Here is a 27500-nt window from a genome sequence, read left to right on the forward strand (position 1 = left end):
AGCTGTTACTCTTTCGCGTAGATTCCCACCCGAGGGTTGCTTTCTGCGCTGAGTTAGCTTTTCTTGTATGCATTTTCCATCCAAGAATCACTGTCCGTTACGTGATAACTAAGCAAGAGACAGAGAAAAAAACACCGTTGTGCACAGAAAGCAGGCATGCAAGCTATTGATTTTAGTGTCTTGTAGTTTTTTTATTTGCCATGTGTTGGTTTTTGACGGCGAGCCCCGACTTGATAACTTTTTTTCAGTTCGGAGTGATCGGCATGCCATAGTCGTCGTAAAAACGTAGAGCTGTGTGACGGGGGCCATACCAAAATCAACATCACGACTGTTCTGCTCCCAGACCCGACTACGTTTGTTTTGTGCAGTTCAGATTATGCGCATGGAGAGCGTGCAGCTTCGCGACCTAGCAGATCCCACCCCGACTAAACCACGCTCATGGAGATCCTCCCACGTTTGGCCCACGATTGGCAACGCTCTCCGACAATTTTACAACGGAGTAGAAGCGGCGTCTCTGTGTGACCGGGATATAAGACTCCCCCGACGCACGACAACTACCAGTTTCCGCCTGAGAACAGGGCACAACAGAATGCAACAACACCTGCACAAAAAACTGCGAGCCGTGCCCTCCCCCATGTGTCCCTGTGGAGACGCAGAGCAGGATGCAGCCCACATCCTGCAGGACTGCACGAATCTCTAGGCCCTGAGGAGAGAGATCTGGATCAGGCCGGCGACCCTCCATGAGAAGCTGCATGGACCTGTGGAGGCTCTACATAAGACCACCAGCTTCATTACCAGAGCTGGACTCCAAGTGTGAAGGCGATCGACAAGAAGAAGTGTTATTCTATTCAAACTCGCTATGCCATGTGTGTGTGACATTATTCAACTTATTTCTGTTGCGTGTTACCTCTTGTTTGTTCTTCCTTGATATCAACTAAACTATGTTGTGTCGCGTTTCCCCTCGTTGCTTCCTGCCGACACAATGCACGGCATCTATGCGGTCAACAGTCATATTTTGTTCAAGTAAAACTGTTGATGCAAATCTTAAAGATCGTTACTACTGATCCCGCATTATCCGTTGGCCCCTCTAAGAACAGCACTTTGATGTTGTGACGTGCACATTGTTCGTTGTTGTGTGTTCTTTCGTACGCATGATTTTCAAAGTACCCAACTTCATCTAAGGTGCGTTTTTACATTTAGTCAAGTTATGACTAAATGTTTTAACATCGAGGGGGGAATCGAGACGAGGGTCGTGCGTGAGTGCGAGTGTGTGTGTGTATGTGTGTGTGTGTGTGTGTGTGTGTGTGTGTGTGTGTGTGTGTAGAGCGATTCAGACTAAACTACTGGACCGATCTTTATGAAATTTGACATGAGAGTTCCTGGGTATGAAATCCCCGAACGTTTTTTTCATTTTTTTGATAAATGTCTTTGATGGCGTCATATCCGGCTTTTCGTGAAAGTTGAGGCGGCACTGTCACGCCCTCATTTTTCAACCAAATTGGTTGAAATTTTGGTCAAGTAATATTCGACAAAGCCCGGACTTCGGTATTGCATTTCAGCTTGGTGGCTTAAAAATTAATTAATGATTTTGGTCATTAAAAATCTGAAAATTGTAAAAAAAAATAAAAATTTATAAAACGATCCAAATTTACGTTTATCTTATTCTCCATCATTTGCTGATTCCAAAAACATATAAATATGTTATATTTGGATTAAAACCAAGCTCTGAAAATTAAATATATAAAAATTATTATCAACATTTTTTTTTCGAAATCAATTTAAAAACATTTTCATCTTATTCCTTGTCGGTTCCTGATTCCAAAAACATATAGATATGATATGTTTGGATTAAAAACACGCTCAGAAAGTTAAAACGAAGAGAGGTACAGAAAAGCGTGCTATCCTTCTCAGCGCAACGAATACCCCGCTCTTCTTGTCAATTCCACGGGCACTGCCTTTGCCACGGGCGGTGGAGTGACGATGCTACGAGTATACGGTCTTGCTGCGTTGCGTTGCGTTCAGTTTCATTCTGTGAGTTCGACAGCTACTTGACTAAATGTTGTATTTTTGCCTTACGCGACTTGTTTTTCTTTGTCTCTACTCGCTTCTTGTTTCATTGTTTTCAAGTTTGAAAGCTTGCCTGCTATTTTTTTGTAGTTGCTCGGACTTTTCAGTTTTTAATTGTCCAGTGGTACCACTCAAAGCGTCAAGATTTTTGTTCAGTCTTTCATCCATAGTTATGTGCAGTTTTATGATATGCTTCTCAATCTCTCACCAACACGCATTTCTGCCATCAAATCTATTTCACTCTCTGCAAACCCTGTAGGTGTCACCACGTTTGATATTGTCCTACTGAAGTGCGAAAGCAGTGTGTGTCCGATTGTTTTTCGAGAGTTTTGTCATTTTTCAATCTTACTGATAAGTATCTGTTTTTTGTTCATTTTGCTGCAGAAGTATCCCCCTTTAGGCTTAAATCTGCTTGTTTACGACGCTTCACTCAAACTGACCAGGCCGTGTTCATGTCGATATTGGAAAATCAGCACAGAAACACACCGGAATTCCATGTCGATTATTTATGTTCAGGAACGCCGAGCCACTCTCTTGCTGATGTAACCCTACAACACGGATTAATGAATTGAAAACAAGTCGCGTAAGGCGAAATAACAACATTTAGTCAAGCTGTCAAACTCATAGAATGAAACTGAACGCACTGCTTTTTTCACCAAGTCCGCATACTCGTAGTTTCGTCATCCAAGCGCAAAGGCAGTGAAATCGACAAGCCAGAATAGTGCGGTCGTGGTCGCGCTTAGCAGGATAACACGCTTTTCTGTATCTCTATTCGTTTTAGCTTACTGAGTTTGTTTTTAATCCAAACATATCATATCCATATGTTTTTGGAATCAGGAACCGACAAGGAATAAGATGAAATTGTATTTAAATCGATTTTGGAAAATTAATTTTAATCATAATTTTCAGAGCTTGTTTGTAATCCAAATATTGATCCCTAACTCTCGTAGGTCCTTCACCTCCTGGATGATGTCTTCCCGTGCTGCGAATGGCAGTGGGTACTGTTTCGTCCGTGTAGATACGTCTGTCGTCACCCGGATTGAATGGACTTACTGTGCCTCTTGATGCTCCTGGTGATGCTCTTAAACATTGCTTGAACTCACGGAACGCTGCTTCAACCTCCTGGACTTGATCAGGGTCCAACTCTTCATCGATGTGGGCCTCCTTCCAGCTGGAAGTTGCCTCATCCTGTGGCAGTTCCACAGTCTCAAGGTTGAATGGTGTTCCGTCCTCTTCTTCTAGCAATACTGCTACCGCTGTTGGCTTGGTGCCCTGGGGACACACGTTGTTTCCTACGATCTGGTCGTAGGGTATCGCCTTCGGTACTAGCATCTGGTTTGACATCGTTGTCTGGCACTTCTTCTTCTTCTCTGTTGTCATTCTTGCGGTGCTGTTGCCTCTTTCTACGTAGAGCTTGAGCATGTTGGCATGGTATACCTTCTGCGTGGTCAACATGTCAATTCTGTAGTCATTGTTGAAAACTTCCACAACTTTGTAAGGGCCTTTCCACTGCATATGGAGCTTGTTTGCTGTAGTCGAAGGAAGTAGCAGAACTTGGTCTCCGACTGCGAACTTCCTCCTTGTGGATTTCTTGTCGTGGTGATGCTTCTGAATCGCTCTGGCATTGTCCACTGCGTCGTGTGCCACCTTCAAGGCGTCGTAGATCATGGTCTTCAAGTCAATGACGTATTGGTAGGTCGTCTTGGCCTCCTGGGCACTTTCTCTGCCAGTCCAGGCGTTGGCGAGTAAGTCGATGGGTCCTTTCGGCTGCCTTCCGAAGAGCAGTTGGAGTGGGGAAAATCCTGTACTCGCGTTGGGCAGTTCTCTGATGGCGAAGAGTAGTGCCGGCAGATACCTGTGCCACAGCCTTGGTTGAGTCGAGATGACCTTCTTCAGCATGGGCTTCAGGGTGCCGTGCAGACGCTCCACGATACCATTGGACTGCGCATGGTAAGGCGACGAAAATACACCTTTTATGGAGAGTAACTTCCGGAACTCTCGCATCATGTCTGAGGTGAACTGGGATCCATTGTCTGACTGGATTTCATCGGGAATCCCCATCCTGGCAAAGACAGAAAACAGTGCTTCGGCCACTGTAACAGAGTCTATCTTCTTCAGTGGTATTGCTTCCGGAAATCTAGTCGCCACATCGATGACTGTCAGGATGTGCGTGTGCTTCTCCTCTGTGGGAGGAGACAAGGGGCCAACGAGGTCGATAGCTACTCGCTTGAATGGTGTCTCTATCCTTGGCATGTTATCTAAGGGAATATCTCTGGTCTTTCCCTTGGCTTGAGTCCTCTGGCAAATATCACAGGATCTACAATACTCTGCGACAGCTGTAGATATTCCTGACCAGAAAAATCGCGCTCGTATTCTATCCGTTGTCTTGTGCTTGCTACAGTGTCCCGAGATTAAAGTGTCATGGGCGGAAAATAGCACTGATTCGACGAGTGGTTCCGGGACTACAATCTGGTGATATGTCTCGGTCGGGGTAACAAAGTCTATTTAGAGAACGCTGTTCTCTATCACGAAGTGGAAACTATTTTCCCTTGTCTCTTTAATTCCCCGCTGGAAGCAAACTAGAACTAGGCAGCTAGTTTTGGATCTGTCCCTTGAAGTCTCTTCAACTCATCTCCGTCCACTGAAAGTTTTGTTGCTGGAGCTCTGAGTGGTTTCGTTTCTTTCTTGTCCAGTGTCGACTGCGCTCGAGTAGTTGCAGCGGCTGTGGAAAGCTGTTCTACTCCTGCTGTTTCTGGTTCGTCGGCCACCACTTTTCCAAATACTCCTGGTGCAGGATGAATCCTCTCGAGGTTTCCTAGTAGTAAGACTATCACTGGTGAGTCAATCACACAACAGCAAATGTTTCCGGTGTAAGTACTTGTTTCCACCGGGACGACTGCTAGTGGGAAGGTTTCCCTGTTTCCCCCGAAGGAGATTGTCGTCTTGCTCTGTCCGGTGTACTGCTCTGGGCGAACCAGCGATCTTCTCACTCCTGCTGTCACTGCACCTAAATCGATCACCACCGTGACTGGGATGCCGTTGACAATTCCTTTGGAATATTCTAGGTCACCGTCCTGGAATTCTACGGTTTTGGCTGCAGGTGTACTCCTGTTCCATCCTGCGCAAAGCAGTGTTGGTTTGCCCCTCTGTAAGCCTGACCTACATCCTCTTGCGACGTGGCCTACTATTCCACACTTGTAACATGTGATGTGAGCGTCTTTCTTGGTCTTGTCTATCTCCGCTTGATAGTCCTCTCGATTTGTCTGTCTGGAATGAGAACCGCCTTTGCCACCCCTCTGACTGCCTCTGTTCGTATGACCTCCTCTGTTCTGAGATGCGCTGAATGCAGCTACGTTGTCACCTTTGCCTGCTAGTATATTGGACGGATGTGCCACGCGATATTTCTCTGCTAACTCAATAAGTTATGTTAGCTTCTTTGGGTTCCTCTCGCGTAAGCATACGGCTAGCTCTTTCGCTACACTAGACAGCATCTGTTCCTGGATCACTAGTTCTGCTAGGCTATCGAACGTGTTATCTGTTGCGCTCAGCTGTCGGGGTCACCATTGTGAATGAATGCAAATGCGCTAGTACGCTATCATACAGGAACAAACACAACTCCAAATGTAGGTTCCCTCCACTGTATTATACAGGTATGGCAGACATACACACAAATACACACAATCATGAACATAAATGTTAGGTATTCAAAAATCAGATACTCACAGGTTTGGATGCAAAAACAAAGCGAGATTACAATCCCGTGCACAATTTTACTAACAAAACCCTCTACCCTTTACTTATGTAGAGAAATACACAAACAGTCCGTGAAATCACAGGCACACGATATCTACGTTACTGGTATCGACTCACGGCTCGTGTGTAGTCAGAAAAAACAGTTACAGTTCATATTCCGGCAGACTCAAATCACCGTCTGCTCTGCCCACTAAACACTCATTATATCTTATGTACTTAAGATCTTATATACATAGTTTAACTCTGTTCATACACAGAATTACACAGCGTCTATGGCCGTTCACTAGGAAATGTATCTGAATACTAATTCCTTCCACTGGCGACCTCGGTCTACTCAGTTCTTTTCGTCCTGTGACCTCTATGGTCCAACTATACGGACAACCATAACCTTGCAATAACTTCGCGAAATCCCGTCGAATTTCAGCTATGCTGGTCTAGAGTTATGATACTTCGGCGGCTTCTCAGATCCGTCACCCTTGTCATCTGGTCGCTATCTCCCTCTCAGACCGGTTATACGATGCACTGTTAAGTGCTTTCCTGTCGCATCTATCCGGGCTTCCTTCCTCCCGGCCGATTACTTGGACGACCTCTCAACGTCCAAGGACAGTGGTAAAGTGTAACACTACCCTAGTTGCGATTTACAACCTCAACTATTCCCGGTCAGTGAGCTGAACTCACAGTGCGTGCAACACACTTTGCTATGTCACGCTATATCTCTGGTTAGCGCTCTAAAAGCGTGGAGGATATCACTGTCAAACTTTGCCTGTTACAGTGTTATTCGTGATTTCCTTCACAGTGTGTGTGTGTGTGTGTGTGTGTGTGTGTGTGTGTGTGTGTGCATGTGTGTGTTTGTGTTTGTGTGAATTTGTGCGTGTGTGTATGGGTGTGTGTGTGTGTGTGTGTGTGTGTGTGTGTGTGTGTGTGTGTGTGTGTGTGTGTGTGTGTGTGTGTGTGCTCTGATAGCCAGATGGCCAACAGATCAACCTAACACTAAACATTATTTACTTAAAGTAAACAAATGTCAGACTACCACGTCACAAAATATGCTAGTTTCATAGGACCCGAACAGAGTTAAGTTTTTGTAAATATGTAAGGATACTATGACTATTCTTTTAAGCACAGTCGGGAAAAAGATTACGGAATTAGATGTGAACTCCAAATATAAGGCGTGCTTATGCATGGCATGAAACCACATAAGGGGCATAAACTTGTGTGAGTTTTAAAAGTATTGTATTAAAATGATGTATTACTTACCTCTTCGACTTTTTTGAGGTAGGCTTCTTGCAGCTTTTCTGAAAACACACACACACACACACACACACACACACACACACACACACACACACACACACACACCCACACACACACACACACACTGAGCATTACAGGTGCTGAGTTGACAACTATTCTGATACAGTGCACAATATAGAGGTGCAGTCATGCATCATGTTGTAGTAGTTAAACCGCATGCATCAAATTAAGTATAACTGAGTGAATTATCACATGATGTTTAGACGGGGGAAAAAAACAGGTAAAAGGCTTTTTGACTTAATCACATAAGAGAGGCAGGAAACCTTGCGTTTTAGAAGTTGTGTTCGTCATGCCATGTTTCTTTTTATGTAGAATGTCAAATTTCCCCGAGAACGTTTTAGAAAACACAATCTGGAGCAGTACCATTTAGAAGGAAGTTTAAACATCGGGCTTCTTATGACATTTAAGTAAGTTTGTTTTGATATTTCACAAACACTAAGCGTTGTATCCCAAAAATAGAACTTACAAAAACGCAAGGTAACAATTGTAAATCAATCAAAAATAAGGATAGTAAAAATTTGCACATTTTGACATTCCAGGAGAAAGTCAAACTATGTTTCTAACTAAACCTGGTTATTGTGTTTCGCAGTCTTTCTTATATCTTGTTGTATGCCATTCCTTCAGGTGTAGGAAGGTTTTTGCGTCAATGTTGAGTGTTATCGTGATAAAAGGCGGGGATTGCTCTTTGGGCCCCCGTCTCATTGGGCCCCCATCTCATTGGGCCCCCACACTTTTTTGTAGTAATAAGAAAACGTGTCATTGGGCCACCGTCTCGTTGAGCCCCCAGCATAATAAACAAGCCTGAACGGTATATTCTGTATTTCAGCAATGCAAATCAAAGGTACAACCCCTCCACGTTAATTTAACGTGACAGGATGCTGGTTAGATCTGGTTAGACAGTTTCAAGCAGGCAGTCTGGGCGCCGGTACTAATGCACGATCGGGGATCTAGCCTGTGCCGCTCTAAGAATATATTTACTTGGGACTTTGGCACATGTTCTTTTTTCACATGTACAGTGGAAGTGTTTTCAGTTGTGTATGATTCTGCCAGGTTCACAAACGTTTCTTAGCTTGAGAAACGTTTCTACATGGTAACTGAAAGACAAACAGCCATCTACACACATTTACGCAATCCATTAATGGGATGTAGACGCAGCTCATTACTTTAGATTCTTTCAATTCGTCAGCTTTCGACGGACTGGTAATACTCACAAGAAGGCCGGCAATGCCTAAATCCCCCTTTGACCTTTAAATGACATTGACCCTGAAAGGTCATAATATCTAGACTTGGGGGCCCAACGAGACGGGGACCCAAAGAGACAGGGGCCCAAAGAGACAGGGGCCCAATGAGACTGGGGCCCAAAGAGACGGGGGCACAATAAGACAGGGGCTCAAAACATCATAAAAGGCGCTGTATTTAAGTAATGTCTTGATTGCTTTGAAACTTTGAGAATCTTAAGCCTACATACAGGGTGAGCCCAAAACAATGCAACCTTCAAAAATGCTAATAACTTCTACATCTGAATCACTTCATATTTTGGGGACATAAACTTCAGCCAATGCATAACCCTTCCACAAAGTGGCAGTGTTACATTTTAAAGTGTCTGCTTTTTGTACAATTTTAAAATAAGTTGCCAAAGTCGGGGATCGACTCAACAGTACGAGGTTTGAAATTGAGCGGTAGCCAAACTAACCTAATTTAGATCTCCATTTGTGACCCTCCACCACGGAATGAGTCGCATGTCACCTTTGCATGATTGTCATATGTTTACATTTTCCTAAAGAAATTTTTATGCTCTATCCCGTGGTGAAAACCGTTTTAGAAAAGAGCGAAAACTGTTTGAGTTATAAGCCTGTGACTAAGGTGACCCTCACACTTTTACCAGACACTCCCCGGTCTTATATTGCCTAGCGCAGAACCGCGCGAGGTGACATGCGACTCTTTTCGTGGTGGAGGGTCACAAATTGTTACCTTTAGAGTAATTCAAATGACATAGAAAACCATAATCACAACTAGACAATCAGTGACTTGACTACAGCAATTAATCGCAGGATCAGGACATTTCCCATGGATGAATGCGTTTTTGTCATTGATACATTTTGCGCGACATTGCGCAAGTGTAACTTTACAACGAAGGGATTAATGTGTCCAGTCATTTGAGTTAAGTAAATATTTTCATATAGCTGTTGTGCATGAACTTCAGTTCGTCCACAACCATTCTACAAAGTTTCGAGTTAAAATGGTCCGACATTTTCCGTTTCTCCAAAATGTGTTCCAAATTACATCTCCGAACTTGTCATTTGCACGAAAGCTTTCCTGTCTATGTATTGCCCTGAACCTAGCTGCAACTTCTTTGTTCAGGCCACCGATGATCTAGAGGATTTGCTAATTACTTGTTTTTACATTTAGTCAAGTTTTGACTAAATGTTTAAACATAGAGGGGGAATCGAGACGAGGGTCGTGGTGTATGTGTGTGTGTGTCATATGTGTGTGTGTGTGTGTGTGTGTGTGTGTGTGTGTGTGTGTGTGTGTGTGCGTGTGTGTGTGTGTCTGTCTGTCTGTCTGTCTGTGCGTGTTTGTGTGTAGAGCGATTCAGAGTAAACTACTGGACCGATCTTTATGAAATTTTACATGAGAGTTCCTGGGTATGATATCCCCGGAAATTGTTTTCCTTTTTTCGATAAATGTCTTTGATGACGTCATATCCGGCTTTTTGTAAAAGTTGAGGCGGCACTGTCACACCCACTGTGTTTCAATGCTGTGGCGATTTTGCTATCTCAGCAGCAGGCAGCTTTGAGCAGGCAGGCCAATTATAGCCGACCCTGCGCTCGCGGTGACCTCTTTCCCGTTTCGCGCGGAAATGCTAGCTGCACAAAGGCTTGTATTTCGTACTCTGGAACTGTACAGCTGTGTGGGCCAGTGTGAAAAAATACGTGTTTCTTGGTATGAAATGGACTGGTTTGCGTGACTTGAATGTTGGATTACCGTCATCTTGTGTATATTGTTACTCTGATATTCAGGCTTTGTGTATGTGCAAACTAGAGGTCCGCGGAGAATCGGTTTGTTTGATTTTGAAGTAATTCTTCTGTCGACTGTACCGGCCGGTCGTTCTTTCTTCTACTTCCAATAAGCAGAACGTGAGCATTGTATACCATTTTGTAACCACGCTCAATGTTTATACCAACGACCGACTGTGATTCTGATGTTGCCGTCAGTAAGTACTTAGTCTAAACTGTGTCATAAGAGTGAGAATAAGTGCGTGGATGTTTTTGTGTTTGACTTTGGAGCAGTTTTGTTTCGTTAATTCACGCGCCTCAACAGTGCAGGCACGGTTTGGAATTGGAACAGGCACTCGACTCTAGTGCATTTAATCTTTTCTGTTTTTTCGGATCGACGAGTTTTGTTTCCTGTGGTATATACAAGTTTGTGAGAACAAAAGTGAAAACCAGAGTCAACTGTGTTAAACAACTGGTGTGCTGTTCTGGGATATGGATGGGTACCGATATGGATAGCTGCATCGACGACTGAAGAACTACGCCAGGTTGGCTTTTTGTTTTATTCACATGCAGCTAACAATTTGCATGAACATGTATTGCCGTGAGATCTTTTTTCTTTATATTATGTTACTGACATTATTTACATTATTTTGAATTATATAATTATATAAACGCAAAACAAATTTTACATGCGCACCACGAAATGCATGCCTATAATAATTGTATGAAAATACGAAAATGTATATATACTCTGCTGTTTTTATACATTTTGTAAAGTGTTGTATATATATACATATATATACAAAATGTACATAGTGTGTGTGTGTGTGTGTGTGTGTGTGTGTGTGTGTGTGTGTGTGTGTGTGTGTATATGTACTTGGGGATTAACTTGGTCTTTTTCTTTCATTAATTAGTGTTCTTTTATTGTGGCACATTTAGGATGTTTTGTTTACTGTGTTGTCTTCTGCCGTCTTACATACTGTGCCGTTCCTGTTTCTTTAAATGCAACATGCACATGTTTTTCAGAGTGTAAAGAGTGGCATAATTATATACTTGGGGAGCAAACACTTTTTCTAATTCTCTCATTTACCCTTTCTTCTGTCTTGAAAATTGTGGCATGTTTTGTTTCATACTATTGACATACATGTATTATCCGCCTATGTGTTGTCGGGGGCTAATATCATGTGGCACTTCGCGCGGATTTGGGTGAGCGCGCGCGAGCTACGTTTTTTTTTCTCCTGTGGTATATTATAGATACAAGTTTGTGAGACTTGTATAGGAGGGCCGTGAGGTAAGCTTTTTTGTTTTATTCACATGCAGCTAACACTGTAACATGAACATGAACATGTATTACCGTAAGATCTTTTTTCTTTCTTATATGTTACTGACATTATCTACACTATTTTGAATTATATACTTATATAAACGCAAAACAAATTTTACATGCGCACCATCAATGACTTCTACTAGTAGTCCTTGGCATAATATGTATGTAAATATACGACTGTATATACTCTACTGTTTGTATATATTTCGTAAAGTGTTGTATATATGTATTATGTACTTGGGGATTACCTTGGTCTTTATCTTTCATTATTTTGTGTTCTTTTATTGTGGCACATTTAGGATGTTTTGTTTACTACGTTGTTTCAGGGTTTTTCTTTAAATGCAGCATGCACATTTTTTTCAGAGTGCAAAGAGTCGCATAATTATATACTTGGGGGGGGGGGGGGGAGGGGGGGGGGGAACACACTTTTTCTAATTCTCTCATTTATCCTTTCTTCTGTCTTGTGAATTGTGGCATGCATTGCAATAAATACAACTATTGAGAGATGCCCGGCAAAACACACTAAAAACATCAGTTCCGAAAGGCAGGGAGGGTCACCAATTATCCCGCACTCTGAACCACTGCTCTGCTCGCGGCATCCTTATCAACACAGCTAACAGAGAGGGCCACGCACGCTAGCTGCAGACAAAGAAGAGTGGTCTGGCCCTATTTCAGGCGCCACTGTGGGTGGAAGGGGTTGGAGGGAAATGGGGGAGGAAAGGGTAAATAGGCTCCTGGGGAGTGGTTCTTGCCAGTTATTTTTAGCTGGAGCCAGTCTGCAGCAGACAGTACCTGTAATGGAACACAGTGCACCCTCATTTTTCAATAAAATTTATTGAAATTTTGGCCAAGCAATCTTCGACGAAGGCCGGACTTCGGTATTGCATTTCAGCTTGAAGGCTTAAAAATTAATTGATGCCTTTTGTCATTAAAAATCTGAAAATTGTAATTAAAATTATATTTTTATAAAATAATCCAAAATTACGTTCATCTTATTCTTCATTATTTTCTGATTCCAAAAACATATAAATATGTTATATTCGGATTAAAATCAAGCTCTGAAAATTAAAAATATAAAAATTATGATTAAAATAAAATTTCCGAAATTTATTTACAAACAATTTCATCTTATTCCTTGTCGGTTCCTGATTCCAAAAACATATAGATATGATATGTTTGGATTAAAAACACGCTCAGAAAGTTAAAACAAAGAGAGGTACAGAAAAGTGTGCTATGCTATGTTTTCCACTACCGCGCTAAACAGGATCGTTAAAGGTACTGAACTTGTCAAATCCAGGTGCACGGAGCCCCTGGGGCTTTTAGTCATACCTCAGGCAGCTATCCGTTAGAAGAACTACCAAGTTTCATTGACTTGCACCCAAAAAGTCAAGAACTGCGATTTTTTTACGAATTAATTTCGTACTCGGACCCGGCTGGTCTTGACCTATTTTTGGATCTAAATTTAGATCAGGTAGATCACCACATCATGCACAAAAAGACAGTCACTAGCAAACTATGTCAGACGTCATCATGAGTTTGTGTAAAACAAAATGGAGGCCGGAATCACTCACGTAACACCACGTAATAACTAGGTTAATTTATGCACTCGCGTGAACAAGAAACTGTCGAGCTTCACAGATGTCGTCGTTGGGTAGGTTTGGGTTTGTTTTACTACCATAGGAGGATTTTTGAACTGTAAATGCACTCAGCTGCAACAAAAACGCAAAACGAAGGCTGTGAGCTGCACTGTGCCTTAAATTTCACTGCCTTTTGCACGAGCGGCGGACTACGGTCACTGTGCAAAAAATGCAGTGCGTTTAGTTTCATTCTGTGAGTTCCACAGCTTGACTAAATGTAATAATTTTGCCTTACGCGACTTGTTTCTTTCTGTCGTCTCTCCGTTTAGTCCTGGACCCGAAAAGCAATAGCTAACTAACTCCGTTTAGTCTATTGTGTTAGTATTGTATTTGCTGACGAAGACAATCGTCGAAACCGGTCCGTGTTTATTGTTCGTGTTTCTGGTACTGGTGAGTACATTGTCACTGTTATCTTGTGTATGTGTGTGTTAGTGCGTGCGTCGTTGTATCTGTGTGTGACAGTGTGCGTACGCGCGTGCGTAGATATCCATACGTATGTTTATACCTATGCCTGGCTATCGAGGCTTCTAATAATACCGGTTCGTTCTCATCGAAAGCAGACAAGACGTCCTATAACTGTAAGTGTTGAAATGAAAGTATTTGTGTTATGTATGTAAAGGCTTGGTGGGCTCAGTGATCAGAAAATGATGGTTATGGAGAGCGGAATGGGCCTTTAAAATGGTCTCTTATTTTATACTTCAGCTTCCAAAGTCAAATACATCGTTCATGTGGAGTAATCATGATTGTAGCAACACTACAGAAATCAACAAATTGTCTATTGTATACCTGGAATATCAGTGGTGTCTAGCAAAATCCTCTTTGGTGGTAGGGCTTCATGTTCCCCCCCATATTGCAATGTCAGCCGCATCAGTCCACTTTCAACGGGGGCCTCAAGCTTGCTGTAAACTCACACAAACACACACACACACACACACACACACACACACACACACACAGGCACACAGGCACACAGACAGACAGACAGACAGACAGGCAGACAGACAGACAGACAGGTGTGTGTTAGTCAACTTTTAAGCAATATATCAACAGACACATCACATGACATAGAATATAATCTGATTTATACTAGCAGTGATGACCTGGCTTTTCCGGGTGTAGCAGTTCGCTAAAGCAGTTATTTCCAATCAACTGATGTTTCCAAATTTATCTTACTATGACGCGTACAAGAACATTGCTAGAAAAACTCCAGAACAAACTTTTTGGGGAGGGGATTACTTATCTCCCTTACGTATTGGCATACCAAACATTTTAAGATGTTAACATGTCTTTATGTTACCAGAAGAACTGTTGGACATGTCCTACCCTCGTACAGGGTCAGCATGAATTAAAATCCTGCTAACACGGTTAATATGGTAAGCAGTATCACTTCTCATGAGCCATCATCCTTATATGATAACTTGTATGTCCTCGCCTCATTTTGTCTGTGTAACGGTTTAAATCACACAACAAATAATATGTTGATCATGCTAGCAGGTTTTGAGACAATGTTAAGGTGAAAATATCAACATGAGGTAATGCCAGAAAAAGTCCTGCATATTCTGTACCTCCCCACCTTTGAAATTACTAGAATTTTGATTCTTAGATGATTCATCTTGTTTCCTCATGTCTTCATTTTTGACAGTTGGGAACGGTTACACATTCAAGAATTCACATGCTGGTGTCATAGTGCCTTCTTACTTGTTTCATATGACATGAGTTACCTCTTTCACTTGGGAAGGTTCAAGATCGTTGAGCTTCAAGTTTACCTTCATCACTTTACACACTTTAAAAATGACAAGGCATGCTAGCATGGTAAGAGTTGCCTCCCTTCCATTGATAATTAAGCAAGAGGTATACCTGCCTTGGATTCTGCAATTGTCTTTACGCTCGTTCTGGATTCATTTTACTGTATCATTCTATTCTCTGAATAAGAGCAATGGAGAATATATATTGTCTCTAGCAATATGGGCTTGCTACAGACGAACATCAGGCGGTGTAATGGCCTTACACTATATACGTTGTATGTAATAATGGGACTGTTTATTATCTGAAAGAGGAAACAAAGAATCAAGAAACTAAAACCCAGGTGGACATCCGTGGGTCCTAGGCAGTGTGCTTGCACAGTAATCGGTTTTTGCCTCTTGCCATTTCTGAGGTATAGGGACCCCAAATAGACAGACACAGTTACACCCATTCTTGTATTCTTGATTGTCTAGGGTTTTTAAACAAACATACCAACAAATGAAAACTCCCAATCGTGTTCTGATACAAACTGCATGTGCTTGCTTTCATAAGAAAATCGATCTTGAACAATGCCACTGTCAGAGAGTTCACTAGTATATGGTACATAACACTTTCTGGAACAAAGTTGATGGCCTATGATTACGTTGTTGTTCAGTATAGAAACATTTGATACCTCATGTGCGCTTTCATGGTTGTGTTGCAGGAGTCATCAAACACACAGGCAACGTTCTCAGATAGACTCCATCGCCGTGCTGCTTCCAGTGCTGCCGCCTTTACTTTGAACTCCGTGTCCTTGGTGTAAGGGATGTAGCAGTCGCCATCCTGATAACTCAGCGCTTCGATCATCAGAGTGAGGTCGTCTCTCCAAGCGTTCTCCATGAGTGTCAACTGCGTCGGCTTTTCCTCAACCACCTAAACAGATACAGCCTCGTGCTATTCTTCACAAACAAACATCAAACGAACTGGTTCACTTTCGGGTGTTCTTGATAATAACACAGGTATTACAAAAAACAGGAAGGTCAGTTTGTGGAGCGTTTAACTATAGATAAAACAGAACTCTCTTGATATGTGGATATTCTAAGTGGACGCAAAGATACACACCAAACGCAGACAAAATACATAGAATGAATGTATACGCTGCTCTTTCAAAGACGCTATGATGCACACATTTTGCACATGTCGTATTCATTTAGAATGCTAACGTATCCTCGTATTGGAGATGGGAATTATGTATTTTTCCTTTTTTAGTACCCAAACGTAATTGAACCCCAAAAAACCCGTGACATTTCTCAATCCAATTAGAGTCATGTCTGGAGGTCATACAAGTGTGGAAATCTGCGGGGATTGGCAGAAGGCAGTTTAAATTTGATCAAATGAGATTTTTATATCGTTATGCACAAAAAAGAAAGGCGCATCTCTTGTCTAAATGTCTAAATGTAAGCAATAACACGAACACTGAGGCGTGATTAACCATTCAGTCAAGCGATTACACTGAAATACCCAGGTTCTCTCTAACTTTGTGAGAAAGAGACACAGACAAAAGAGAATAAGTCGCGTAAGGCGAAAATACACCATTTAGTCAAGCAGCTGTCGAACTCACAGAATGAAACTGAACGCAATGCAACGCAGCAATACTCGTAGCATCGTCAGTCCACGGGCCGATCATGGCAAAGGCAGTGAAATTGACAAGAAGAGCGGGGTAGTAGTTGCGCTGAGAAGGATAGCACGCTTTTCTGTACCTCTCTTTGTTTTAACTTTCTGAGCGTGTTTTTAATCCAAACATATCATATCTATATGTTTTTGGAATCAGGAACCGACAAGGAATAAGATGAAAGTGTTTTTAAATTGATTTCGAAAATTTAATTTTGATCATAATTTTTATATTTTTAATTTTCAGAGCTTGTTTTTAATCCAAATATAACATATTTATATGTTTTTGGAATCAGAAAATGATGAAAAATAAGATGAACGTAAATTGGGATCGTTTTATATATATTTTTTTTTTTTACAATTTTCAGATTTTTAATGACAAAAGTCATCAATTAATTTTTAAGCCACCAAGCTGAAATGCAATACCGAAGTCCGCGCTTCGTCGGAGATTACTTGTCCAAAATTTCAACCAATTTGGTTGAAAAATGAGAGCGTGACAGTGCCGCCTCAACTTTCACGAAAAGCCGGATATGACGTCATCAAAGACATTTATCAAACAAATGAAAAAAACGTCTGAGGATATCATACCTAGGAACTCTCATGTCAAATTTCTTAAAGATCGGTCCAATAGTTTAGTCTGAACCGCTCTACACGCACACACAGACACACAGACAGACAGACACACACACACACACACACACACACACACACATACACCACGACCCTCGTCTCGATTCCCCCCTCTCCGTTAAAACTTTTAATCAAACCTTGACTAAATGTAAAAAAGAGAGAGAGAGAGAGAGAGAGAGAGAGAGAGAGAGAGAGAGAGAGAGAGAGAGAGAGAGAGAGAGAGAGAGAGAGAGAGAGAGAGAGAGAGAGAGAGAGAGAGAGAGAGGCGAAATTGATGGGAAGAAAAAAATAAGCTGGAGGTAAAATCTATACTGTGTTTGGGGGAAAGATCCAAGGTGATGCCATAATTCTCTCGCCATTTCAGATGACGTAATTTGCGTGTTCCAGACTTGATATGGCGTTCGTTTATCTTGATAGACCCAACAGAGTGTACAATCAATACAGACTGGAAGCATTATACTTCATTTCAGGGAAATTCTACATTCTAAGGAATGTTTCATTGCCAAACACCATAAACTATATACTTTTGGAATCAGCAAATAATAAGTAACAGAGAAAAGATCAGTGTATGTGTCTCCTTCTAACACTAAAGAAAGTAGCTATTTAACGATTTTCTTCATTTCAATCTCATGTTTAAATCAAACACAACAAAACTATGTATTATCAGATACAGGAGGCAATACAAAATACCATGATGTCACCTCTGTGATTGAAAGATCGTTTTTTTAGAAATCAAAAATATCTGCTAATTCTGAGTGAATTTTTCATGAGCGAATTTGTAAGGTACCCAGCTAAAATGCAATCCCATAATCCGGATCAAGTCAAAAATCATATAACGAAAATGTCAAACAAAAATACAAATTCATGAACAACTGTAGCGGTGAGAATGCCTCCCCAACTTTTGCAAACGGTAAAATATGACGTCATCAATAGCCCTATCAAAAATCGGCTAAACATGTTTCAAGTAAAATAATGCTCTCAAAAATGACTGTACCAATTTTCATAACAATCCGTCCAGTAGTTTTTGAGAAATGCTTTTCACACACACACACACACAACACATACATCGGGTGAGACAAACCTCGCTCTTCGCTCTTGTTAAAACGTGAGTGTAACTGTTGTCATGGGTAACACCGAATTCCACTTGTCGCCTAACGTCGAATTGCTCCATTGTCGCCTAATGACGAATTGTCAAATGTCGCCTAATGTCGAAATGTCAATTGTCGCCTAACATAGAATGCCAAATGTCGCCTAATGTCGAATTGCCAATTGTCGCATAAGACCGAATTCCCATTGTCGCCTAACATAGAATGCCAAATGTCGCCTAATATCGAAGTGCCAAATGGTGCCTAACACCGAATTACTTTTTTTTTAAACTTTTTTTAATCCAATTGTTCACTCCATTACAAAAGGCTGGCATTTGAATATATTTGGTTTAAACACGATTTTATTCAGAATTTCACAGGATAAAATACATTTAGCGGACTGATGTTACACACAAACAAGCAATATGCTTATAGGCAGTGAGTAAAATGACGTACAATTACACAGCCTGCCTGTTGTTGGGTGCCACATTGCCCTGAACGTGAACCCCACAGTCGTAACACAAGGCATGTCCGCAAGGGGCGAAAACTGCTCTATGCCATTCCAAACACCTGGACCACACTCGCTATATCGGTGCGGCAGCGGTGACATCTGTTGTTGGGTGCCACGTTGCCCTGAACGTGAACCCCGCAGTCGTAACACAAGGCATGTCCGCAAGGGACGAAAACTGCGTTCCGGGGGTTCAAGAGACAAACGGGGCACGAGTTGTCGGGTGCCCTTGTGGGGGAGCTGCTGCGGTCTGTGGTGTCGTCCTGGTCATCCTGGTGGTTGACATTTTCCTTGTCCGTTTCTGGCTCTCTATCTGGGTTGCCTTCTCGTGGTCCATCAGTGTTGCCGTCTTCGTCAGTTTGGGATTCTGATGTCTCAACATGATCCTCGGCATATCTCCTAATGAACGCGCATGCTCTTTTGACGAAGGCCAGCGGGGCGATTTGTTGACCTGTGAGTTGTTCGCCAAGGACTGCAAGTCGTCGCTCATTAGTGATCTGCAACACCGAACGCCTCCTTGCGATCTCCTCGCCGTTTGTCAGAAGGGAAAGGTCATTCAGTTTGCATTCTATCAATTTGTTGAGAATGTCCAAACAGACGAAGAAATTCGGATGAGGATGACCCATCTTGCGTTTCAGCACGGCGTGGAAACTTTCTACGCTATTATTGGTTCGCTGTGGAAGACCAAATACAGAGAGTCTTGCCGGGGTAATTTTCCGGAGCCAGTAACGTTCATAGTACCTGAGGAAATCGCTCAGCTTCCGTTCTGTGTCTGGCGCAAGTCGAGGTCGTTGGTTTCGCAGTTCATCAAACGTTGCCTCGACGTTTTCGGCTGGTAGAAGGGCTAACGTCATCAACTGGTGGATGAATCTCTTCAGGTCACTATTTCGATGGAATGCTCCCAATAGGCCAATTTTACGCACCCGCTTTAAAAGCGCTTGGGAATAGTGAAACCAACACCCATGGCTTGGACAGTCAAAGACTTCACGACAGGCGTTCATAAGTCCTATTTCAAAGTCCGTCATTGTTATCGTGAACTTTACGTGAAGCTCAACGCCCTTTCTCAATTGTGAATAGAGCTCAACTTGGCGTTCTTTTCTTTATTTTGCGTTCTGTTCTTGGCAATATGTTTGTCACGTTATTTCCCATGAAAACGCGGAAGACATTAAGTGAGCTTTCTTTGTCTGTCTAACTATCTTGTCTGTCCGGGACCCCCCCCCCCCCTCTCTCTCTCTTCCTATCTCTCTCTTCCTATCTCTCTCTTTCTCTTGGTCTTTCTCTATCTGTCTTTCTCTTTGTATCTGTCAAATCTCTCTCTCTCTCTCTCTCTCTCTCTCTCTCAATTTTTCTCTCTCTCTCAGTTTTTTTCTCTCTCTCTCTCTTTCTCTCTCTCTCTCTCTCTCTCTCTCTCTCTCTCTCTCTCTCTCTCTCTCTCTCTCTCTCTCTCTCTCTCTCTCTCTCTCTCTCTATCATTCTATGTTAGGCGCCATTTGACAATTCGACATTAGGCGACATTTGGAATTCTATGTTAGGCGACAATGAGAATTCGGTGTTAGGCGTCATTTGTCAATTCGACATTATGCGACATTTGGAATTCTATGTTAGGCGACAATGGGAATTCGGTATTAGGCGCCATTTGGCAATTCGACATTAGGCGACATTTGGCTAAAGAACAAATTCTAAGTTAGGCGACAGATGGAATTCGGTCTTAGGCGACAATTGCAATTCGGCGTTATTCCGCTTACCCGTTGTCATTACTTGACTTAATGTAAAAAAGCATCCAAAAGATAATGTTTAATCTCAGACTTGACCCCAGTGTGACTTGAAACTTGTTGATGGTAAACAAGACTTCAGTAATGCATGGAGGTAATCAGATCGTAAAACTGTGTACAGTTTTCAACCTTTTGCTCCAAAAATACACCTGAGAAATCTTAGTCAAGTTGTGTGTCTTCTTCCTCTGCGTTCATGGGCAGAAACTCCCACGTTCACTCGTGTTTTTTACACGAGTGGATTTGTACGTGTATGACCGTTTTTACCCAGCCATTTAGGCAACCATACGCCGCTTTCGGAGGAAGCATGCTGGGTATTTTCGTGTTTCTATAATCCACCGAACTCTGACATGGATTACAGGATATTTTCCGTGCGCACTTGATCTTGTGCTTGCGTGTACACACGAAGGGGGTTAAGTCACTAGCAGATCTGAACATAAGTTGACCTGGGAGATCGGAAAAATATCCACTCTTAACCCACCAGGCGGCAGCGACCGGGATTCGAACTCACGACCTTCCGATTAGGAGGCCGACGTCTTACCACTGCGCCACTGCGCCCGTCAGGTTGTGTGTCTATTTTTGCCGCCAATCTTCTCATACAGACAAACATGGCTCTATATTTACTAAACCACAACGATTCGCTACAAAAACCTTTGCTTTGCGCAAGACGGGTTTTTAACAACTCTAAACCTCTAAAACACACACACACACACACACACACACACACACACACACACAGACACACCCACACAGAGACACACACACACACACGCACACACACACACACACACACACACACACACAGACACACACACACACACACAGACACACACACATTTATATATGGTTGAATCAGGGTAAAAAATTAATTAAGAAAGAAAATATAATTATTAGTTCGCGGAATTTGGTGTTCTTTTCATCCACGTGTGTTTGTTTGTCAGCTTTTTGAAAATTTGAGGTTTTCTCTTTTTCTTTCTCCAATGCTAGGGGAAGAGTCAAAGATGTAATTGCCTATCATCAGACTTTTTATTTATTATTAACTTGATTTCAGGTTCCCCGATTACCTTTGGCATGTAAAACGATTTGCGATAACCATACAAAAACGATCAATAATTATGCATTCTTAAAAACGTATTCCGTATTTTCAGATGTTATAATACACCGAGCTCACTGGTCTGATTTGTAAAACCATTTTATCCAGAGAGACAATTCTTTTCTTCAAAATGTGAAATGCTGGGAGAAATACGCTTCCGTGCATGATGTTTTGTTTTTAAAAAGCACGTGCTCCAGTAGTGTTTGCCTTTAATTTCATTTTGGGGACTACAGTCGGTTCTTTTCCTTGTTTACTTGGTCTACTGGTGCTGGGTAGTCCTCTCCAAATATATGGACGGTTCAGTCTCGATCCTTTTTGGTTAGCTCTGTATGTTCACACCGTTTACATTGTGCAGAGGTTGTATGAGCGGAATACATGCGGTTAAGGAAAAGAGACTTTGTTTGATGTGTTAACCCCCGTTATAGAGCAGTTGGTTGAGCACTGCATGGACTTTGCTTGTTTGTTTGTTTGCTTAACGCCCGGCCGACCACGAAGGGCCATATCAGGGCGGTGCTGCTTTGACATATAACGTGCGCCACACACAAGACAGAAGTCGCAGCACAGGCTTCATGTCTCACCCAGTCACATTATTCTGACACCGGACAAACCAGTCCTAGCACTAACCCCATAATGCCAGACGCCAGGCGGAGCAGCCACTAGATTGCCAATTTTAAAGTCTTGGGTATGACCCGGCCGGGGTTTGAACCCACGACCTCCCGATCACGGGGCGGACGCCTTACCACTAGGCCAACCGTGCAGGTACTGCATGGACTTGTGATCATTGGGTCACATGGTTTGAATACAGGATGGGACCCCACGTGCACACCGCTCAGCGAGGATGAAGGAGAAGGGGCCACACTGCACAGTACTGTTCCAGCCGCGGGGACTACCCAAGTATCCAACAAGTCCCCTGACGAGAACGACGGAGCTCTCAACCACAACAGCACCACAGAGAACTCCAGCGGCGCACCTGACGCCATTCCCCTGACATCCCTACAACACCCCCCGACATGTGACGCACGCACCAGCAGGCCGCGTACACACCAGTCCACCTTACTTTTTCCGAGGTCAAGGTCCATGACCCCTGGTAAGAGAAACCGCGTGTCCCCAGGTATGGAAAACAGTTCAGCGAAAATAACACGCCTTGACAACACAGTGGTAGACACCGCACATGACGTCACACTTGGCCTTGACCTTGATAGAGATCATAACACGGCTGATAGTGTGTGGGGATGACACTGCCCCGTGCATCATGTAGAACTGTTCGGCCTCTGACCACGCTATGCCCCACGGACTTTCGAGCACGATACACGATTCAAGTATAATGTAAGTTATTTTCAGCCATGGCGGCCTTATCGATTTCTATAGTAAACATCCACGGTTTGCGAAATAGAGCAAAACGGAAAGCATTTTTTTACAATTTGAAAAAACAACAATTAGATAGAATTTGTTTACAAGAGACGTATGTTACAGAGGCAGATATTGATCAATGGGAAAGAGAATGGGGAGGGAAATTATTTTATTCATCTGCAACGAACCACAGCCTGGGCCAAATGATTTTGGTCCGAAAGAATTTTCCGTATGATGTTACGTGTGTTGAGAAATCTAAAAGAGTACAGGAACTTAAGGTTCACTTGGATGATGAAATTCTGTATATTATCAATGTTTACAGTCCGACAACTGTTAATGAAAGAAGAACATTTTATAAGTTTCTCATGAATTATATGAATGAAAAAAAAACGATGTTAAAAAAATAGTTTGCGGAGATTTTAATTGTGTGCTGGACAATAATTTGGACATTATAAGTGGAGGAAAACATTGTGAAATAGACGTAAACAATTTTAAGAGTTTATTGAATGAACAAGGTTTGAATGATGTATGGCGTTTGTTTCATGCAGAAGATAAAGAGTTTACGTGGTCTCGCAAGACACCTTTTATTGCGAGGAGACTCGATTATATTTTAGCATGTGATGCCGTATTGAACCGTTCTAATAATTGTAAAATACAATCAGTTGCACAAACCGACCACAGAATGGTAATTATGTATTATAATTTAACACATATAGTAAGAGGTCCTTCGTATTGGAAATTTAATGACAGCCTTTTGCGTGATTCTGAGTTTGTTGACAAAATGAATGTGTTTTTGGAACAATATATGAATGATCATTCCGAGGACAACCCCCACGACAAATGGGATTTCTGTAAAATTCAGATAAGGGAATTCTGCAAACGATTTAGTAAAAATAAACATAAGGAAAACATTAATAATACATCTATGTTGCAAAAGCAACTTAACGAAACAGATAAGTAATTGTCAGTTGATACAAAAAATCAGGATTTGTTGAAACACAAAGAGAAAATGTAAAGCACAAACTGGAAATATTCATTATTCAAGAAGCAAAGAGTGCACAAGTAAGATCTCGAGAAAGATTTATTGAACAGGGTGAGAAAAACACTCGCTACTTCTTGAATCTCGAAAAGGTAAGAGCAAACGTTAAGATAATGGACAAATTAATGGATGATTCCGGGAATATGATTACATCACAAGAAGAAATAATGAAAGAGCAAACAAAATTTTACCACGATGTATTTGGAAAAAATATTGATTTTGACGAAAATAAAGCTGAACGTGAAGTTGATGGATTAAATATTCCACAGTTAACACAAGAACAGAAAGTTGACATGGACCGTGAATTTACTATTGAGGAAATTGGCAGAGCATTACAGTTATTAAGGAACGGATCATCACCAGGTTTGGACGGGCTTACAGCTAGTTTCGTGAAGTTTTTTTGGCCGAGCCTAAAGACGATGGTTTTCAATTCTCTACAAACATCCTTTCAAGTCGGTGAGATGTCGACTACACAAAAAGAGCAGTTATTTCCTCACTCCACAAAGGAAAAGATTTACCACGGGACAGCCTAATCAATTGGAGACCAATTTCGCTAACACATACTAACTATAAAATATGGGCAAAGTGTTTGGCACTTCGACTCGCATCTGTCATTACTGGTATTATTTCAGAAGATCAAGTCAGTTTTATTAAAGGGAGAAAATCAAGCGATGTTATTCGATTGATTGATGACGTAACAGATCTTATGAATCAGAAAAATGAACCAGGCATTTTACTTGCCCTTGACTTTTCACGTGCTTTTGACTCAATTTCTAAAGATTATATGTATTGGTCATTTAGAAAGTTTGGTTTCGGTGATAACTTTTTGAATTCCGTAAAAATGTTAACGAATAATACCACAAGTTGCATCAATTACATGGGATGGATCTCTGAGGAATTCGACGTATTAACCGGAATTCGTCAGGGATGTAATTTTTCACCGATGGCCTTTGTCCTTGGCCTTGAACTTTTAGCCATTAAGATACGCAGTGACCCGAATATAAAAGGATTAAAATTCCCGTCATTTCATTCAAAAACCAATTTGGAATATATTTTAAAATTGGCAATGTATGCAGACGACGTAACAATGTTCCTTAAAGATAAACACGATCTCCAACAAGTACTGTTAATAGTAAAACAGTTTTCATGCATTTCAAATTTACATCTGAATGAAAATAAAACACTCTAGGCAATGTGGCTAGGATCAATGAAGAACAGCTAGTCTTGAGCAATAATGTAATATAAGATGGAAAAAACAGTTTAAAATTTTGTGTATAATATTTAGAAACGATATCGCTGCTTCTGACATTGAAGAGAATTGGTCAGTACGGTTTGATAGAATTGAAAGAATTGTTGGAATGTGGTCAAAACGGAATTTAAGCATTAGTGGTAAATTGTGTATAATTAAAACTTTTTTGATATCCCAGTTTGTATATGTTTTGCAGGCACTCTCTGCACCGACAAAAGTGCTTGATAGATTAAATACTATCCTTTTTACAGCAGACGCACTACGTAAACAGGCGTGAAAGGCATTGAGTGAGTGAGTTTTTAAATTTTTGTGGAAACAGAAGTACTCAAATAGTAAAGTTTTTGAAAAGGTGAAACGAACAGTTGTATGTAATAAAATAGAAATAAGCGGTATTAACATGATAAATATGCATGGTATGCAGACATCCGTTTTGTTATGTTGGGCAGCCAGGTTACAACAAACAGATTTTGCAAATTGGCAATTGATTCCAAGACATTATTATGAGGTTCTTGGAAGCCAGCTGTGTTGCTTTAAATCAACTGCCAAACCGAAACAGTTTATTGGTCTGACCAGAGTTAAATCAAAATTTTGGCAAAAAGTTTTAAAAGTATGGATTGAGAACAGATATTTATGTCCTGTTCAAAAAGAAAGTATTTTTGATCAATGTTTGTGGAATAATGCAGATATTATTTTTAGAAAGAATGTGTTGTGTTTTGATAAATGGATTGAAGCCGGTGTGAATTGTGTACGTGATGTATGGATAGACGAAAATATTGTGTCATTTGAACATATTTGTGCCATTGTCGGATATAGTGCCACAAGGCTGTTTGAGTACAACGCTTTGCACACGGCCCTCTGCGCGCGAGCACTGCGGGACAACACAGTTAATGAAGACGATCATCCTGCGACCTGTTTTCAGGGCATGCTAAATAACCCTTCCCCGAAGAAATTCCGTGCGATATTAACGCAAGCCAAAGCCAGTGAACCCTGCGCTGTAAAATGTTGGTCCCACAAATATAACATTTGCATTGACGAAAAGTACTGGGTCCTGGCAAGTGCATGTACTAGCGAAGAAAGATTAAAGTTACTCCAATGGAAAATTTTACATAACATTTATCACACAAATATTTTATTGCATAAAATGAAGTTAAAAGAAAATAGTTTATGTAGTCTTTGTAATGAAATAGATTATATTGAACACTTCTTTTGGAAATGTAGCAAAATGAAATTGTTTTGGGAAAATGTTAGAAGATGTATATTTGTTAATACGGGAGAAAATATTATATTAACAGAAAAAGATGTATTGTTTGGTTATTCTCCAGAAGTGCAAACCCCCATAAACAAAATTATTAATCATATTTTGCTCATTTCAAAAATGTGTATCAGTAAGTATAGATATGGTAGGCCTATTGATTTAAATGTGATGTTAGGATATGAATTAGCGTTGAGATATTTCAGTATTGTGTAAATGTTGAAGGATAAATGAGGATATGTTGTAGACGGATGCTTGAATGTTTTTGATTAAAAGCCCCACAATGATGTGCTTGGCAAATTCAAAAAAAAAAAAAAAAAAAAAAAAAAAAAGAATACAGGATGGGACGGCGACGGGTAAAAGTTATGTGCAGACTCAGAGACAGTGACCATGTCCGATACCCACATCACCAGAGTGGCACATAAAGACCATAATAATTCTGCTATAGGTGCAGGTGGTTGAAAACATTCATACACTTGCGAAACGCGATTCCAGGGATGTTCCTACAAATTCATACCTAGAGGACAAATGTCCTGAGCACTTTGAGCACTTCAGCACCAATAGGACATTTGATCGCTTTCAGAAATTTCAATAGAACATCATAATTGTGTGTAAAACACATTCTATGGAATGGCTCTATACACACACTTTAACTCACACACAAATTGAATGATCATTTTCCAAGCACGTTCTACTCGTTCTGAATGTTTGTCGAATGTTTAATTGGTACCTTATGTTTTTGTCGGATCGCTTTTGGCGGTTACGTGACTCCTGTGACATAAATCATTGATCATAAGTTAAATTGAAAAACTCATGTGCATAATCACTTGAAAGACCGGCCCCCGTAGCGCAGTGGTTAGCGCATCGGGCTGCGGGCCGGGAGGTCGTGGGTTCGAATCCCATCAGGGTCATGTGGGGTTTTCAGGCTACGGTCGCCTCCTACCCAGAGTGGAAGTGCTATGGTTACTATGGGAAGGCTGGGATCACACAGCCGAGTGTCATTCACTTAACGAATGCGACTTTGAGGGTGCTCAGGTTCTG

At 41.5% G+C, this 27500-nt stretch overlaps 1 protein-coding gene across 1 annotated transcript in view; it reads right to left on the reverse strand.

Moving 5' to 3' along the window:
- Window positions 1-27500, reverse strand: part of LOC138950072 (uncharacterized) — a 97202-nt gene that overhangs the window by 10656 nt on the left and 59046 nt on the right. Inside the window, exons 11-13 of the mRNA XM_070321851.1 lie at window positions 15508-15746; window positions 13878-13990; window positions 7075-7112 (exon numbers count right to left, since the gene is read on the reverse strand). Coding sequence (XP_070177952.1) covers window positions 7075-7112; window positions 13878-13990; window positions 15508-15746 — 390 coding nt within the window. The remainder of the gene's footprint in view (window positions 1-7074; window positions 7113-13877; window positions 13991-15507; window positions 15747-27500) is intronic.

The sequence above is a fragment of the Littorina saxatilis genome, linkage group LG16, assembly GCF_037325665.1.
Source record: "Littorina saxatilis isolate snail1 linkage group LG16, US_GU_Lsax_2.0, whole genome shotgun sequence".
NCBI classification, from domain to species: Eukaryota; Metazoa; Mollusca; class Gastropoda; order Littorinimorpha; family Littorinidae; genus Littorina; species Littorina saxatilis.